We start from the raw sequence: 16551 nt of genomic DNA, 5'->3' as shown, positions 1-16551 counted from the left end.
CAGATTTGCAAATCTCTCGTTGTTTCTCTTCTTGAATTATTAAAGAAAAAACTTTGTTTATTTCTGGTAGAGAATCCATCATCAGAATCTGCCCTCTAATATGTGAAAAACTTTCATTTAACCCCATCAATAACTGAATGACATGTTGCTTATCTTGATATTTCAAGAATTCCCGAATAGCATCACAAGTGCATGTTCTTAGAACACCACAAGAACAAGTGGGAATCAGATTATAGTCAGCTAATTCATCCCATAAAGATTTAAATTTTGTATAGTAATCTCTTACCGACATGTTTTCTTGAACTAGAATGGATAAATCCTTTTGAAGTTGAAAAATCCTTGGTCCATTTCCTTGTGTAAATATGTTCTTGAGATCTTGCCACATATCATTGGCAGTGTGAAAACAAATAATGCTAGCCCCAATTTCTTTTGATACTGAATTAATGATCCAAGAAGGTACCATATTATTACATCTTTCCCACGTAGCATTCGAAGCATCTGTTGAGGATGGTCTAGCAATTGTTCCATTTACAAACCCAATCTTGTTATTCGCCTTCAAAGCTATCATCATAGATCTACTCCATGTGTGATAATTTTCCCCAGTGAGGACATTCGAAACCAGCATTGTCCCTGGTGAATCACCACTCTGTAAGTGGTATGTATTACTTTCTTCATTCGTATTGCTCATTGAAACGGATGAAGTAGACATTGCAGTGGACCTTCTCAACTTTCTGCTCTGATACCATGAAACAGAGTATAGCAGCAGTTGAGAACTTAAGCAAGAAAAAAAATTCTTTCTCTCTTATTCAATGTGTTTACGTACAGCTGAGACCTCTGATATATATGTAACCAAAGGAAGAAGAAGAAAGGAGGAAAACATAAGAAGAAAACCATAACAGAAAAAGAAAAAACAACCAAACCAACTGACGAAAAATAAATTGAAAAAACTAATCATTTTTCTGTAATAATTTTTACTAGAATATAGACATGAATCATGAGGAAGGTAGAACTGAGTAGGATAAGATGTTTTTAGCATATTATCTTGTTATGCTCTAACAATGGATTTATGATTCAGAATGGACTCTAAAGATAGTAACTAAACATTGGAGGGAATGAGAATAATGTACAATATGCAAGTCTAACTTATTGAAATTTATTTAGATCGAAATATAAAAGACAGAAGAAGCCTCCATAAACCTCTGTCCCACATTATAAGTTTGAAAAAATTGGGACACTTATAAAGTATTTTCTATCCCACTAATTAAAATTGAAACTTAGAGGGGAAAATAGAGTGAAAAAACATAAATATAATTATATATTTATTTATTTTTATTTAGTTCCCACTTGGCACTTGGACACTACATGTGTGATTAATTCAGACCTTAATTTTGAAATTAATTTTCTTGAATTTTGTAGTGATTCCAAAAAAAATAAAAATAAAAAATAATTAATTATTATTAATTAAATAATATATAATAATATATTAATATAATATAATATTATAACAAAAGGGGATACAGAGACCCCTTGAGCTCTCACCAATTCTCTCACTCTCTCTTCTCATGCCCTCTCTCTGTCTTCTCGATTTTCTTGGTCAAACGTGCGCTGATCGAAAAACGAAAAATACCCTTGGGTTCCTATCTTGGCCACCAATATTTTAACCGGAGTGAATTTGTCGTAGGAACATCGTAGGCACCACTCCTGGGGTGACATAAGGGGAATAAATTATGTTAGAAATTTTTATAATTTAACCGATTAAATTGTAATATGAGATTACATGAATTATATACATGTTTTCCTGAATATTCTGGCATATGAAAATTAGATTTTGGATTATTATTATTATTATTACGAGATAATTAAATTGATGTTTGTGAGTTTAAGGATTTTATAAAAATTGTTATTTTAAAGTTGAACCGATTGAATTAAAATATTTGATTTCTGGATTATTATAATAGATTTTTTGAATGTTTTGACCAGTTAAAATTATTAATTTGATTATTATATTAATTTGAGAAATCCTAAAATGTGTAGGCTGATCATCATTGTTTCTGAAAAATATAACTGTGGTTAAATAAAATTGTGGAGGCGATTAGACCTGATTTTCGTTAAAATGTATTTTTTCCGGGTAGTTTACGGTATTACGAAATTATAATTTAAATCGTGTGGCATGAGGATAATATGTTTTATTGTATAATTGAATCAAAATATTTTTATGGTATTATATGGTGAAATGGTATTGTCTTTATGGAAATGCAGGAAATACTGTGAATTTGTGAAATATGTGAAATGCCAGTTTTATGCCGAGATACAAATATGATATTTTTGATACCGAGGAATATGATTTATACAGACATGATATATTTGATATTGAGAATTACTGTGGAATTTGTGAAATGAGATATGATGGCTGAGAGTCTATTTGATATGACGGTTGAGTGCCGGATTTGATATAAAAGTTATACTGAATTACGAAAATGAGAATTTTATTATAATTTTATTACTTAACTTGTATTATATAGTTTAAGAATCCTAAGGAGCAGTTGTGATGAAAGCACGGTATCGTAACTAATATTTGAGATAGTGCAACCACACTGTTCTGGATAGAAGTGTTGGTATTGAAAAGTCGATTTGGACACGGAAGGGTTGTGTGCCCCTGGGGTCTAGACCAGGCTGGGTAGGCAAATCGAACTTGCAGACATGAGGTTTGACTCAGCCTGGTTGGCCAACGATGGCTAGGTCCAGTCTTCGAACCGCACAACTCGATCATGGTGGTTTATACATGGTGATGTTGTATATCCAAAAGGCGGTTTCTTCTATGCATATATGTAAATTTATGTTAATGTTATTATTTGCTGAATAGACTAAAATTGTGAAGAAAATGTATATTTCCAACTGTATAAGTGTGAGTTATATTACACAAATGTTGTATTTTCCAGTTAAAGTAAATTAAATGAGGTTTTTGATTTCACTAAAACTTATGTTAGCTACACACTGACAATAATTTATTCCGTCTTACTGAGAAGTATCTCACCCCAATACATATATCAAATTTTCAGGACGTACAGGAAATCGAGTCTAGGAACTTCAGGGCGGGACCTAGACGAGCTATCTAAGAGTGAGTAGTGTTAGGACAATATTTTGTTTATATCTAGTTGTTTTGATTATTCGGGGTTGTAATATGTTTTTGGGGAGATATTGACATTAAGGTTGAGAGGTAGTACTCTGGTATGTATGGTTGTAAAATTATATTTTGTTTCTATTGGTTGTATGTTTAAATTATCTGCGGAATATTAGCACTTCGGGCCCCACTAAATTCAGGGCGCTATAGTTACGATTTCAAAACAGACTTATTTTATATGAATATATATATATATATATATATATATAAAACATAATTTTCGAATTGCTACAAATTTAATAATCAAATTTCTACAAGATGATTGTTGAAATTATCAAAATTAACTATCTTTTCAAAATATATTTTGAAATACAAATACAACAGTTATGTCTATTTGAAAAGACATAATGTTGTGAATAGCCATGTTTGTTTGATCAAAGAATATAATATGAAACTCATGTTTCTCTAATAAGATGTCATAATAGTAGTTTTCATCATAAAATCATCTTCAAAATTTGTCCTCCCCAACCTCTGATTCTTTAATAGACTAATACTCTTCAATTTTGTAATATGTAGATTTCTGGTGGTCTTGACGTATCCCAAAAGTAAATTGCATCAAATTTTTTATTTTTATTTTTGGGTAGCAAACTTATTTGGTTGACAAAAAAGAAAAAAAAATCCTTAATTGAAACAGTGAGTAGGGTGTGAGGTGGGAGCAGTAAATGATGCCACTTGGCAGTTGCTGGGTCTCTGTTGGTGGAGGAAGGTGGTCAAAATCAAACGGATCTACTTTTCAATCTGCCCAATGGTTGTGATAACCATACAAGATTATCCTAAACCCCTCCATCATTTAAAAAAAATAATAATAATATCTTATTATAGTATTGAAAAAGTCTTTTTATATATATGCTGCAAATTTCAATATAGTTCTTAATTCTTAATTATAAATAATCCCTTTTTTTAAAAAAATTAAATGATTCAAGCGAAAACTAAATTAAAAAAAAAAGTGGGGGCGTGGGGGGGGGGGGGGGTGTATGGCTTTATGTTACCGACGAGGTGGAGGCGATCACCAAGCAGCGGCAAAAACATGGCGAACATAAAAAATAAAATCTGGGGGCCTACTGATCGGACGGCGAGAACAAGACCCCGTGCTTGTTCCGTGTTGTCGGTCCCTTGTTTTTTATTTTTTATTTTTTAAATTCAGAAATTAAAAAGACCAGATTTTTTCCTTTTCTGAATTGTCAAACAACCTACCTTTCACGTGGCGTACCCTGATTTGGTTGAGAACGCAATGGCCCCGGTTTCAGGATCACAACAAATACCCCGCAGCTAGGTCCCACCATCACCAGGTGTAAAGCATTGTGGCCCCCACTTCATCTGCCACCCGACCCATTATTTCTTCGTTCCTCCGCCATCCCCACTGCAGCCATCTCCTCTCTCTCGCTCTCTCTGGAGCTCTGAAGTTCTGGCGAGCAAGCAAAATGTCAAAGCAAACTTACAGGGTGTGCTTCTGCTTCCGGCGGAGGTTCCGGTTGGCGGCGGCAGAAGCGCCGGAGGAGGTCAAAGCCATCTTCAGCCAGTACTCCGAGGGCGGAATCATGACCGTCGATCACCTCCACAGGTTCTTGGTTGAGGTTCAGCAGGAAGATAAGGCCACCAGGGAGGACGCTCAGGCCGTCATGAACAACCTCCACGTCTTCCACCGAAAGGGCCTCAATCTCGAAGGCTTCTTCAAGTATCTTTTCTCAGACATCAACCCTCCTCTCTCGCTTTCTCGCGGGGTAATTTAGATTTACTTTTCTTTCTTAATTTAACGGTTCAATCTGCTCAATTTGGAGTTTTGAGGTCACATGTGAGTCGAGTCTTTTCGTTCTGTGCTGGTTTTCTGAAATCAATTTGTAAAAAAATAACAGAGTGGGGTTAATTTTGCTTAATCTAATCGCATGAAAAATTCATCCAAGTGATTTCGTAATATAGAAGCATAATTGTTGTTATTTAAGTTTAAAATGACATCTTTTGTTCATCTTCTCCTCCGGCTCTTTATCCTGATTTCGATGACTTCCTGTACGGGAGTTCTTTAATCGTACCCAACGTATGGTAGGTTGGTTTTTTGAGTTAATTGTTCTTCGATTAATCGTCTTGATATGCATTATTTTGCATGTTTTATGGGAATTTTTGGGATATAGCTATGGCATTTTACCCTTCCTTTTATTGTATAGTCATGACATGTTCCATAACTCGATGTTGATGATGGTATTTCTAGTCTATAAACATCAATAGATTCTCAGAATGGATGGTCTGTAAGTTTTACATAGTTAATAGCATGGCAGCACGCTTATTTGAGGTCAAAAAAGAAAATGTTGTATTGGTATAAATTTTTTGTTATTATGTTTCCAATTCTTAATTTGTTCTTTTGGCTTTTCCCTAGGTTCACCATGACATGGATGCCCCATTATCGCATTATTTTGTATACACCGGACACAATTCATACCTAACTGGGAATCAACTAAGCAGCGACTGCAGCGATGTCCCCATCATACAAGCGCTGCGTAGAGGTGTAAGAGTAATTGAACTGGATATATGGCCAAACTCAACGAAAGACAATATCAATGTTCTTCATGGAAGGTATGATGCTAACGTGCAAATGGTGCCCAAATGCCACCTCGTTTTTCATCAAATTATGACACAAACCAAATAGTGTTTTCTTCTCTAAGTTAATTGGAAATCTTTTCTGCTGTCTTTAGTTATGATCTTCTTCAAATGATGCCAGACTACCAATATATAAATCAACATGAGTTTTGGAGCGTTGAATATTTTTTTGCTACTGTGGTCTGCGGTGTACGATGGAATTGGATAGATATCTCGCTTTTGTTTTTTTGTTATTTATTTATTTTATTTTTTGAGGTCGATTGGGAGGCTCATTGGGTTGGGCTACACAGAAAGATAGCCCATCTCCTGTCTCAAACCCCTTTCTTGCACCCTTCCAAGATTAGAACTTTAGAACACCAATATGGAAGTTCCTCAGTTTGTCCATTGCATGCAAAGTTCCCTAGGGAGGTAAATATAATCTCTCTCTCTCTCCCCATGATCAAATGGAGGGCTAAAAAACAACCCAAAAAGAGAGAAAAGATTGGCTACAAAATCAAATCATGAGGGAAACCAGCCCAAATCCTCAACTAGTACCCTCAGAAGGCCTCTTGGAGGATGGCCTAAATAATAATGCGAATATGTTAGCCCATCTGGTAGAGGATGCTTCCATCTGCTATGTGTGCTCTATTTCAAAGGACGATCAAGCTTGTCCTCTTGCCATAATGCTATGCTTGAACAATCCAAGATGTGCTTTGAAAAATGATGCGATCTACATGAACCATTAAAAGATCTCTCATTTATCTATTTCGAAACCCACCACAAACCCAAGCGAAAACAACTATCAATGGTAGTCCACATTTGAAATCATGATCTAATATTCATGTGCTACCGGTGCATGGGATCCGTCTCAAAGAACTTAGTTTGCTTCTTAGGGGATGCAAAAGAATTCCAAATACATCTAACAGCTGTGCAATTCCATAAAATATGGTGAGAATCTTTGTCAGTTCCACAAAAGACAACAAGTTCCCCTACATAAGCCACATTGCTGACTCTCCTTATTCGTGAGCAACCTGTCATGTGCGACTTGCCAAAGAAAAAAAAAATTCTTTCTGGAACCATAATATTCCAAATTTATTTTTATGAACAGTTTCAAGTGATGCTGGGACGTGGGAGTGAGGAAGCAGAAAATTTTCCATTTGGAGTGTTCCTCCATGCAATATCTTCCACTGTAGGATCTTCGGCTACCCTCAAGGCAGCAATACAGACAACATGCCATTAAGAAGCACACCCCCCCTCCCCCCCCCCCCCCGCTGCGTGCGCGCCTGAAAAAAAAGGCCAATCTCGTCCGAAACTCAGCATGCAATATCTAGAGATGCTCTTAATAGTCACATTCAAAGAAAGTCGTGCATCAGCCACCCATACATTATTCCAAGAGTTAATGTTACACCCATTGTCCACATTCCATTTCAAGCCCCTGGTAACATTGCATAACACAACCAAAATACCCACAAACAGTACCCCAATCAATTGTATATGAACAAAAATCCAAATAAGATTTTGTTATGTGCACCTTGCATCACTGAATCCATGGTACAACTCCTATTTGAGCTTGAGACCATACGTGTGTGGGGAGAGCGGACTACCCTCTTCCCATTTCCTTAAGTTAATGTGACTTGATGGGGACCACAATAAGACTAGGATGAGGGAAGGGACCTCTCATTGTGTTCATGTAAAGAGTCCTAGGCAAACCTACCATCATGGCTGCTTGTACCACAAAGCCTACACTAACCTAACCCCATTTGTGGGCCAGCGCAATGCGCAATATGAAATATGGTGCTCGCATACCATCATAGCCTTTTATTTTAATATTTTGGAAGGTCTGACATTCAATTTAATTTGGGTTTTATGAAATAGGCTATGTTGGTCCATCAAATTCTAAGTTCAAACTGCTGCTACAAAGAATCTCTTTGCATCCTGCCAAACTCTTTCAAGTATGAGAGGTAGACGTCCTCGATTGAAGCAAACTTCAATCATTATCAGCACTTGAATATTTGCTTCAGATAATGTCGACATAGGTCGGCTCTCTAATTAACCTCCAACCAAGTTTAGCTGAAAATGCCACATTGATTGCCATTCTCCCTTAACCTTTTTGGCTTGCAAACTTCATACAATTTAACCATATGCACCATTTTCCCGTAATCGATATCACCCCAAAAAAAATTCATATGGCATCAATCAATTTGATAGCATAAACTTTTCGGTATTTGGACCATAAGCGTAGGACAAATAGAAATAGATGAAGACTTAAAAGAACTGATTTAGCTAAGATTACCCATCCTACAAAGCAAAGTTTTACTCTTCCACCCAGCTGACAGATGAAATTTCTAAATGTTGACAGTGTGTGTGGGACAAATAATTTCGCAAAAATTTATGATCATTGTGTCCTCTTATGCTCCTCTTGGTTATTTGATTTCATTACTGTTTACATTTGAATTAGATTTATTTATTTATTTATTTTTTAACTAAAGGAGGGCAGCACCTCCAATTATTTATTGATATACCCTCACTTTTGGCGGAGGAATACTGTGGTTACAAGACAAGCATTGGGAGATTACATTTGAATTAGATGGTGCTTATCAAGTTTTTAAAATATACTTGTAGGACACTGACTACTCCTGTGGAACTCATCAAATGCTTGAGGTCTATTAAGGAGCATGCATTTTATGCATCTGATTATCCTGTTGTGATAACTCTAGAAGACCATCTTACTCCAGATCTTCAGGCTAAAGTGGCGGAGGTGATTGTTTTCATTTCTATTGAATTTTAACCACTCATAACTGTATAATTTATCAATTTCGTGACTACTTTTTAGATGGTCACTCAAACGTTTGGAGACATACTGTTTTCTCCTGGCTCAGAATGCTTGAAAGAATTCCCCTCACCAGAATCTCTAAAGAGACGGATTATTATATCAACCAAACCCCCAAAAGAATACCTTGAAGCTAGGGAACTGAAGAAAAAAGAGAGTGGTTCACAGAAGGGAAAAGATTCAGCAGCAGATGAAGAAGCTTGGGGGAAGGAAGTACCGGACCTCAAATCCAGTATAGTAGCCGATGATAGGGTGGGAGGAGAAGTTGAATCATGTGTTTTCTATTCTGTTAAATCAGTGCACTTAAGTGGTGATTCCTTACTTTATTCCTTATTTTTTCTGGCAGAATGATTTGGATGAAGAGGATGATAAGGACGAGGAAGATCTTGACAATGGAGATTCTAAGCTGCAGCAGAATGCAGCATCCGAATATAAGCGTTTGATTGCTATTCATGCTGGGAAAGCAAAGGGTGGATTGCAGGAATGGCTGAGGGTGGATCCTGATAAAGTTAGACGTCTTAGCTTAAGCGAGCAAGAGCTTGAAAAGGCCATTATAACTCATGGAGCAGATATCATCAGGTATTGTTTGGTCTATCATTCAGTCGATCTCATTGTCTCAAGCAGATGCATGTTTGCAATGGGGAAAATGTTTGCCTGCCTTCAGCATGAAACTGAAAATTTCTTTTAAATGAATTTTACCATTGACCCCAACCATTTGGGTTTAGATTTTTTCCGTAGACTGTAGATGAATTTTGCACCCCTCAAGTTCCTTTCTTTTTAAAAAAAATCATGTAAGGATATTATATAGGCCATTTCTATGAGTTCTCTTTTTATATTGTTTGGTCCAATGAAATTTTGATAGTATGATCGCAATGGCCTCCTGAAAATGTTCTAGTAGTGCCATATTTTTGGTAGAGCAGGAGGAAAATGTATGACATGTTTTGAGTACGCACTCATTATCAACTTCTTTTGCATAACAATCATTAAATCATATTGTTTTAGGTTTACCCAGCGGAATCTACTGAGGATTTACCCAAAGGGTATACGCTTTGACTCCTCAAATTACAACCCACTAATTGGGTGGATGCATGGTGCACAGATGGTTGCATTTAATATGCAGGTTAGGTTTCTTTCATTTTTACTGTTGCTACCATGTGATTTTGTAGTTCCATTGAGGATGCTATTATCTCGATACAAAGAAAACAACCATTGTTTATGGGAAAACATTTGCAAGATTTGTTCCTTTTTTTATTTTTTTCGTTCAGTTGAATGGCAAGGCTACTTATTCATGTTCTCTGCATTTTTTTCTTCCCAAAGGATAAAAGTTTGAGCAGGCAGTTGAATTTTAGGCAGGGAATTCTATTTTGTGTCCAAGTTGGAAGCTAATCATTGGAAACTTTTCAAATCCTTCAGTTACCATATGTAGAACTATATCATTATGAGACTAGATTAATTGGTCTCAGCAATAACTGCATCTCCTTTATTTTGCCCATTAAGCTTCTTCAATGTGCTCACTGATCAAACTTCAAGTGCTATTCGGTTATACCATTGGATTCAGCATATATCAAATGTTTTCCTATAAATATAATTCTATCAAATGCCAAGAATGTTCTCTTATGACAGGGATATGGAAGATCGCTCTGGTTGATGCAGGGGATGTTTAAAGCGAATGGGGGTTGTGGATATGTGAAAAAGCCAGATTTTCTATTGAATGCAGGGCCAAATAATGAAATTTTTGATCCTAATGCCAATTTACCGGTTAAAACAACTTTGATGGTGAGTGGGTTGTAATAAGGTCTTCTGGCTCTCTCTCTCTCTCTCTCTCTCTAGTTAGCTTTTTGGCAGAAGTGCTTCACTCTAACTGGCTGTCAGTGCTTCACATTACTGTTTATGTATTCTTTTATTCCCTTATGTCTGATGATTGCTTTCTTATTACTTATTAGGTGACCCTGTTTATGGGGGAAGGTTGGTATTATGATTTTGAGCATACACACTTTGACGTTTATTCCCCGCCAGATTTTTATGCAAGGGTAAAGTTGATGTTATTTGCTAATGGCATTTTGATACACAAGAGAGACATCATCTTCTAGGATGTAGATATCCAACTCTGGTTGGGCCAATCTATGTGCAGGTAGGAATTGCAGGAGTTCCAGCTGATGCTATAATGAAGAAGACGAAAACACTCGAGGACAACTGGACGCCTGCTTGGAATCAAGCTTTTGATTTCCCACTGACAGTTCCTGAGCTAGCTCTGCTCCGGATCGAAGTTCACGAATATGATATGTCTGAAAAGGACGATTTTGGAGGCCAAACATGCCTACCTGTGTCCGAGCTAAGTAGAGGGATTCGGGCTGTTCCTCTGTACAGCCGCAAGGGAGAAAAATACAACTCTGTAAAGCTTCTCATGCGCTTTGACTTTGTTTGACATTCTTCTGGGCTAGTGTAGCAGTGTGTATGTGCTGGATGTATAATTTATTTGCTCTTCCACAGTTTGTGTTTCTGATGTGGAAGTTGTTTTGTGAGAGTTTGCAATAGTGTATGTAATATAAGTTTTTTGTCAGGTTTGTGTTGTTTGGAGTTCCTGTGCTATTACCTTTTATGTCCTTTGCTGCAAATGCCCTTTTTTTTAGTGTGATGTTATTGCTAACATAGGAATCTTCAAGTGGTGAGTGAGTTATTCCCTCAGTGGACGCAAAGTTTGTTAATTTGCTGCTTGGGCCAAAAATTGCAGTGCCTATATCTTAACACTGCACAGAAAATTTGTTTGGATTTGTTCAGAGTTAATTTCTTAAATTTGTAATCTACTATGTGTTTTGATTGTCAAATTTCCTTAATAGAGATCAAATCAGTTGACAAATCTCTTTAAAACATTTTTTAGGTACTCTTTCTTCTCTCTCCCTGTAATAGCAATCTTAGTTTTTATGTTTAAGATAAAATGCATTTATACTTTTTAAATTATACCATTTATTACAAATACCTCCTTAAACAACATTTACAACTTTAAAACTATTGAAGGACTAAAGGAGTATTGGAGCTAACATCCACTAACTAAAATAATAAAAATATATCTTATACCCTTTTATTTTAATTTTGATCCATCTAACTTCCTAACAACTTCTCGCAACGATATGACTATCAAAATTATTATAAAGTTTCAAATATGGATACATGTAAAATTCATTAAATTTTCAAAATTATTTCATTTATTAAGTTTAAATTATCTCTTTAATTAAGTTTTTGGAGTAGTTCAATGTAATTTCATAAGATAATTTAATGGGAATAGGTTAAAATTGCAATATATATGTAGTGTATGCAATTTTATTAATGTATATTACATTGCCAATGTAATTCAGATATCTATATATATATATATATATATATAGTATATTTTTATTTTATAGAATTAACTATTTAATTCCTCAATATTTTATTCATTTTTTTATTTTTATAATTCAATAAATTTTTAAAAAATTGTTATAGCCAAAACTGATTGGGTTAATCGATCGATCACAATCTCGACCACCTACTAAGGATAAAAAAAAGAAACTTGGAGGACGTGGAGTGTATGTACTATGAGGATCACCATGATGTTTAAGTTAGGAAATACAAAAGGATTGGATTATTGCAACAGTAAAAGAATAAAGTGAGAATGAGATTTTTGGCCTCTTCCCATAATGCCCCTTTTATAATTGTCGTGGCATGCCTCTATTGAATTCGATATTTATTAGTCAATTATTTTGATGGATGTGGATTATGTTTTGATTAAGGATTTTTATTAGGAAATAATTGTGGTGCCTTGATTTCTACCTTTTATTAGTATACCTTATTATTATTATTATTTTTATTTTATTATTATTATATGCTACTGTTAGATTTAGCTATTTCTTTCTTAACAAATGGAGTATTTTTATAATCATGAAGTTAGTTTAAAGAGATGTAAGTGTCACTATTTTAAAGTTGAAGAGTGTATTTAGGGGTGTATGTATTTTTTTTTTTGTTTTCAAATTTCTTATGTCACTGTATAGCTTCTTGGAGTTTAATTTAGAACTATTACAAATTTGATGGATAAAAGAATAATTTAAAAGATTATGGTCGCCAGTTTGTTAAACTGATTAATATTTATTAACTAATTTGATGGATAAAAATTGCAGTATTTATAATGATTTATTTTGCAAATTAAAAACAATATCTTAATTTAGGACATTAAAAATTAAGACACAATTAATAATTACCATTTGTTTTATTTTTTAGCTCAGCACTCATAAAAGGCAAGAACAGACCAGATATGAAGCGGGCTCAAAAAAAAAAAAAAAAAAAAGACAAAAAAGAAAAAGAGCGACCCTCTCTCATTGAGGAGGAACCCGAATACAACGCTGGCAGAGGTGGTGAACGCTGGCAGAGGTGGTGAAGGTGACCTCATATCTTAAATTCCGAAAATGGCCCTAACGTCTCAACCGCCGCCGCCTCTCTCATTCTCCTCCGATTCCGACGACGGCGGCGCTGGAACAGAAGGCCACCGTCACAACGACCTCTCCAACTCCATTTTCAAATCCTATGTTGAGGTCAACGGCCATTCTTCGCCCGATCTCTCAAAGATCCAGTCGTTCCTCACCTCTTCGCGCTCCGGCGCTCTTTCTTGCCTCATATGCCTCGAGAAAATCCGACAGTTGGATCCCACCTGGTCCTGCTTCTCCAGCTGCTTCGCCGTCTTCCACCTCATCTGCATCCAAAGCTGGGCCCGCCAAGCCTCAGACCTCGCCGCAGCGCGGGCCGCCGCGCGCCTCTCCGCCGATCTGTTCCCGGTTGCGGCCGCGAAAGCGATCGAGGAGTCGAAGTGGAATTGCCCCAAATGCCGGGTAGAGTATTCCAAAGCCTTTATTCCCAAATTGTATGTTTGTTTCTGTGGAAAACTGGAAAACCCTCCTCACGACCCCTGGATACTGCCACATTCATGCGGGGAGATCTGTGGTCGCCCGTTGAAGCACAATTGTGGTCATCACTGCTTGTTGTTGTGCCATCCTGGTCCGTGCCCGTCCTGTCCTAAGCTCGTGAAGGTCCGGTGTTTTTGCGGCGCTGTTGAGGATGTCCGTCGATGTGGGTTCAAGGACTTCTCGTGCAATGGAGCTTGCCGGAAATTATTGGACTGCGGGATTCACAGGTGCTCGGAGACTTGCCACGAAAGTTTGTGCCCACCATGTCGAGAGCGAGGCATTTACCGATGCAGGTGTGGGAAGAGGGAGGAGGAAAGGCAGTGCTGTGAGAGGGATTTTCGATGCGAGACACCGTGTGAGAGAGTGCTCGAGTGTGGAAAGCATTTTTGCAGCAAAGGGTGTCATTCGGGTGGATGCGGCAGTTGCCCACTTCAGGGGAAGAGGACTTGCCCATGTGGGAAGAGAGTGCATGAAGGAATGGCCTGTGATGTTACAGTGCCATTGTGTGGAGCAACTTGTGATAAGATTTTGAGCTGTGGATTTCATAGATGCCCAGAGCGATGCCACCGAGGATCATGCATTGAGACTTGCAGGACTGTCATAATGAAATCTTGTCGTTGTGGGAGCTTGAGGAAGGAGGTAAACTTCTGCATTGAAGTCTTAATTCAGTTTTCATAAGATTGTATGGATATTTTCCCCTCATTTAGATTCAGGATAGACGATTGTAAATTGAATCTAGCATAGGTTCCTTGCTATCAAGATTTAGCTTGTGAGAGGAAGTGTCAAAGAGTGCGAGATTGTGGACGCCATGCTTGTAGACGTCGCTGCTGTGATGGGGACTGCCCACCTTGTTCAGAGGTGCATCTTATCATGTCTGCAAGATTTTTTGCATCTATGTATATATATGTAACTAGCAGTCATTTTTTTTTTTTTTTTGAAATTTCAGATTTGTGGCAGGAAGCTCCGGTGTAATAATCACAAATGTCCTTCTCCATGCCATAGGTACGGGACCATTTTATGTTATTTATATTTGGACGATCTGTAAGTATTGGGTTTCTAAAGCTGAAGCATGCCCTTCAAATTGGGCTTTAGCTTGTAGTTAATGCTCTCAGAAAATTGTCATCGGGAATCAAATTCATATAACTGAAATCTATTGATTAGAACATAGTTAACAGAAAATTCTTCCACCCTAGCAAGCATCCTCTCCAAAATATAAGTGCTATATAAGTAACCCCCAATTTCCCACATTTTAGAGCATGTGCTACACCCCGATCCTATTCCTTTTCCACAAACTAAAAAGTTTTACTTTCTAGGTAACATTGGATTGGAACAAACTTCCCCTCAATTATGAAGTAATCAATAGTTTTTAAAAAATGTACGGACCAGTTTAGTTTTCAGGGGTCCCTTGATGTCCTGGGCCTATGGCGATACAACACTCTGGCTGTTGTGGGGAGATGGTGGTCTGGTGGACAAGTTCCAGTTGTGTAAAGAAAAAATGTTGCTTGAAAGGTGGAAATTTTATGATTAAGTTTATTGTAAAACATCAGGCATTGTGTGGTATTTTCCTTTAAAGCATCTTAATTGAGCTTGTAAATAATCAGTGATAACTTTGTTTTCTGTATCGCTATTATACAAAGGACTATATTATGATTCTGAGATTTGTTCTTGTAGAGGTCCCTGTGCTCCTTGCCCGGTGATGGTGACAATATCATGTTTGTGTGGCGAGACGCACTTTGAGGTGAGATCTTGGCAGTTGCTATGTGCTTTCTTGTGACTTTTGCAGGACCATCTTTATACTATGTTCTTATGGTTAAAAGCATGTTTCCTCTTTTTCTGGCAAAAAAAACAACACAAAATACAGAGGTTTAAAATGAATAAATCAGGAGGTTGGTAACATATTACTGAGCACATGGTCTCATTATGCTTATCCTGATGTTGTCTCGCCATAGTGTTCATTGGCAAAGTGGTCATGCATAAATGCATGTGGCACATTGCCTTGTTGCCCTGATGGACTTGAAAGTTGTTAAAAAGTTAATTGAATTTGCATTTTTAACTAACATTTTTTCCCAGTACGCGAGTGAAGCTGTAGACTGCAGACCTTTAAAAGTATTTGAATAGCTGGTGCCTGAAATGCTGGACTGCATCAAACTAGGGACCTACATTTATGGTGTTGAATATATGATCTTCCCATTCATTGCTTGAATTGATTTAGAATACTGAAGCATGTTCTGTACAGTCATTGCATTTAAATGACATGATTGTGATGATAAAGGTGCTTAACCTGATCTTATTTTTACCTTCACAAAAATTTCATTGTATTGCTCACCATACTGTTTGAATTTATGCTGTTTCTTGCCCATGGCAGAGACAAGACTTGCGAGTGGGTTGAGAGGGAGGGGGCGAGACTAGAAAATTTCTCATGTCCATAGTTTGATTGATTCCTCATATTGTGCTTAAAATTTGATGAGAGGTTGTTATTAGGAACCAAGGCCAATAATTTTTAATGTAAAAATTTTCAGTTAAAATATTTTAATTATTAAAATGTAAATATGATTATATATGGTAAATAGTGTAGCACTAATTTTTCTACCTAGATGTACAATTTTTAATCCTTTCTACATTTCAGGAACATTCTAACCATATGAAATTTTTTGTGCAGAAAAATACATGTGTGGTAAGAAAATAGAATAAAAGGGATACATCAAAAAAGAAATTACATTTTAAAAAAATTACTTGAAACAAACATGTTATCAAAAATAATAAGTTGAGTTTGAATCAAGTATTTTGTTTGAGAAATGGAAAGGAAAAGAAAGTAAGGAGGAAATCAATATTTTATTGTATTTTTTCTGCATATAAAATACTATTGAGAATGAAAATTTGTTCATATATGATTTTTTGTCAAGATTTGAGAAAAATTGAAAGTTAATAACATGTTAAATAAAATTTTTGGTCATTGATTTATTATATATGTTATTTTCTTTCTCAATTTCCTAAATAACCAAACCTGAAATAGTGAATTCCTTTATATTTTCCTTTCCTTT

At 36.4% G+C, this 16551-nt stretch overlaps 2 protein-coding genes across 2 annotated transcripts in view; both read left to right on the top strand.

Moving 5' to 3' along the window:
• Positions 1-4375: 4375 nt before the first annotated feature.
• On the top strand, positions 4376-11139 carry LOC131165698 (phosphoinositide phospholipase C 2-like). Its single transcript, XM_058123702.1, has 9 exons — positions 4376-4902; positions 5550-5746; positions 8372-8507; positions 8583-8831; positions 8926-9158; positions 9582-9699; positions 10203-10355; positions 10523-10609; positions 10711-11139. The coding sequence occupies exons 1-9, from the start codon at positions 4603-4605 to the stop codon at positions 11002-11004; spliced, it is 1767 nt and encodes a 588-aa protein (XP_057979685.1). The 5' UTR covers positions 4376-4602; the 3' UTR covers positions 11005-11139.
• A 1667-nt stretch (positions 11140-12806) lies between these two features.
• The window catches only part of LOC131165697 (NF-X1-type zinc finger protein NFXL2), a 33923-nt gene continuing 30178 nt past the window's right edge, over positions 12807-16551 (top strand). Inside the window, exons 1-4 of the mRNA XM_058123701.1 lie at positions 12807-14149; positions 14255-14368; positions 14457-14512; positions 15182-15248. Coding sequence (XP_057979684.1) covers positions 13016-14149; positions 14255-14368; positions 14457-14512; positions 15182-15248 — 1371 coding nt within the window. The 5' untranslated portion in view covers positions 12807-13015. The remainder of the gene's footprint in view (positions 14150-14254; positions 14369-14456; positions 14513-15181; positions 15249-16551) is intronic.

This window comes from Malania oleifera, chromosome 10 (genome assembly GCF_029873635.1).
Source record: "Malania oleifera isolate guangnan ecotype guangnan chromosome 10, ASM2987363v1, whole genome shotgun sequence".
NCBI lineage: Eukaryota > Viridiplantae > Streptophyta > Magnoliopsida > Santalales > Ximeniaceae > Malania > Malania oleifera.
The sequence above is the reverse complement of the archived record's forward strand: the minus strand, read 5'-3'. Positions and strand labels throughout refer to the sequence as shown.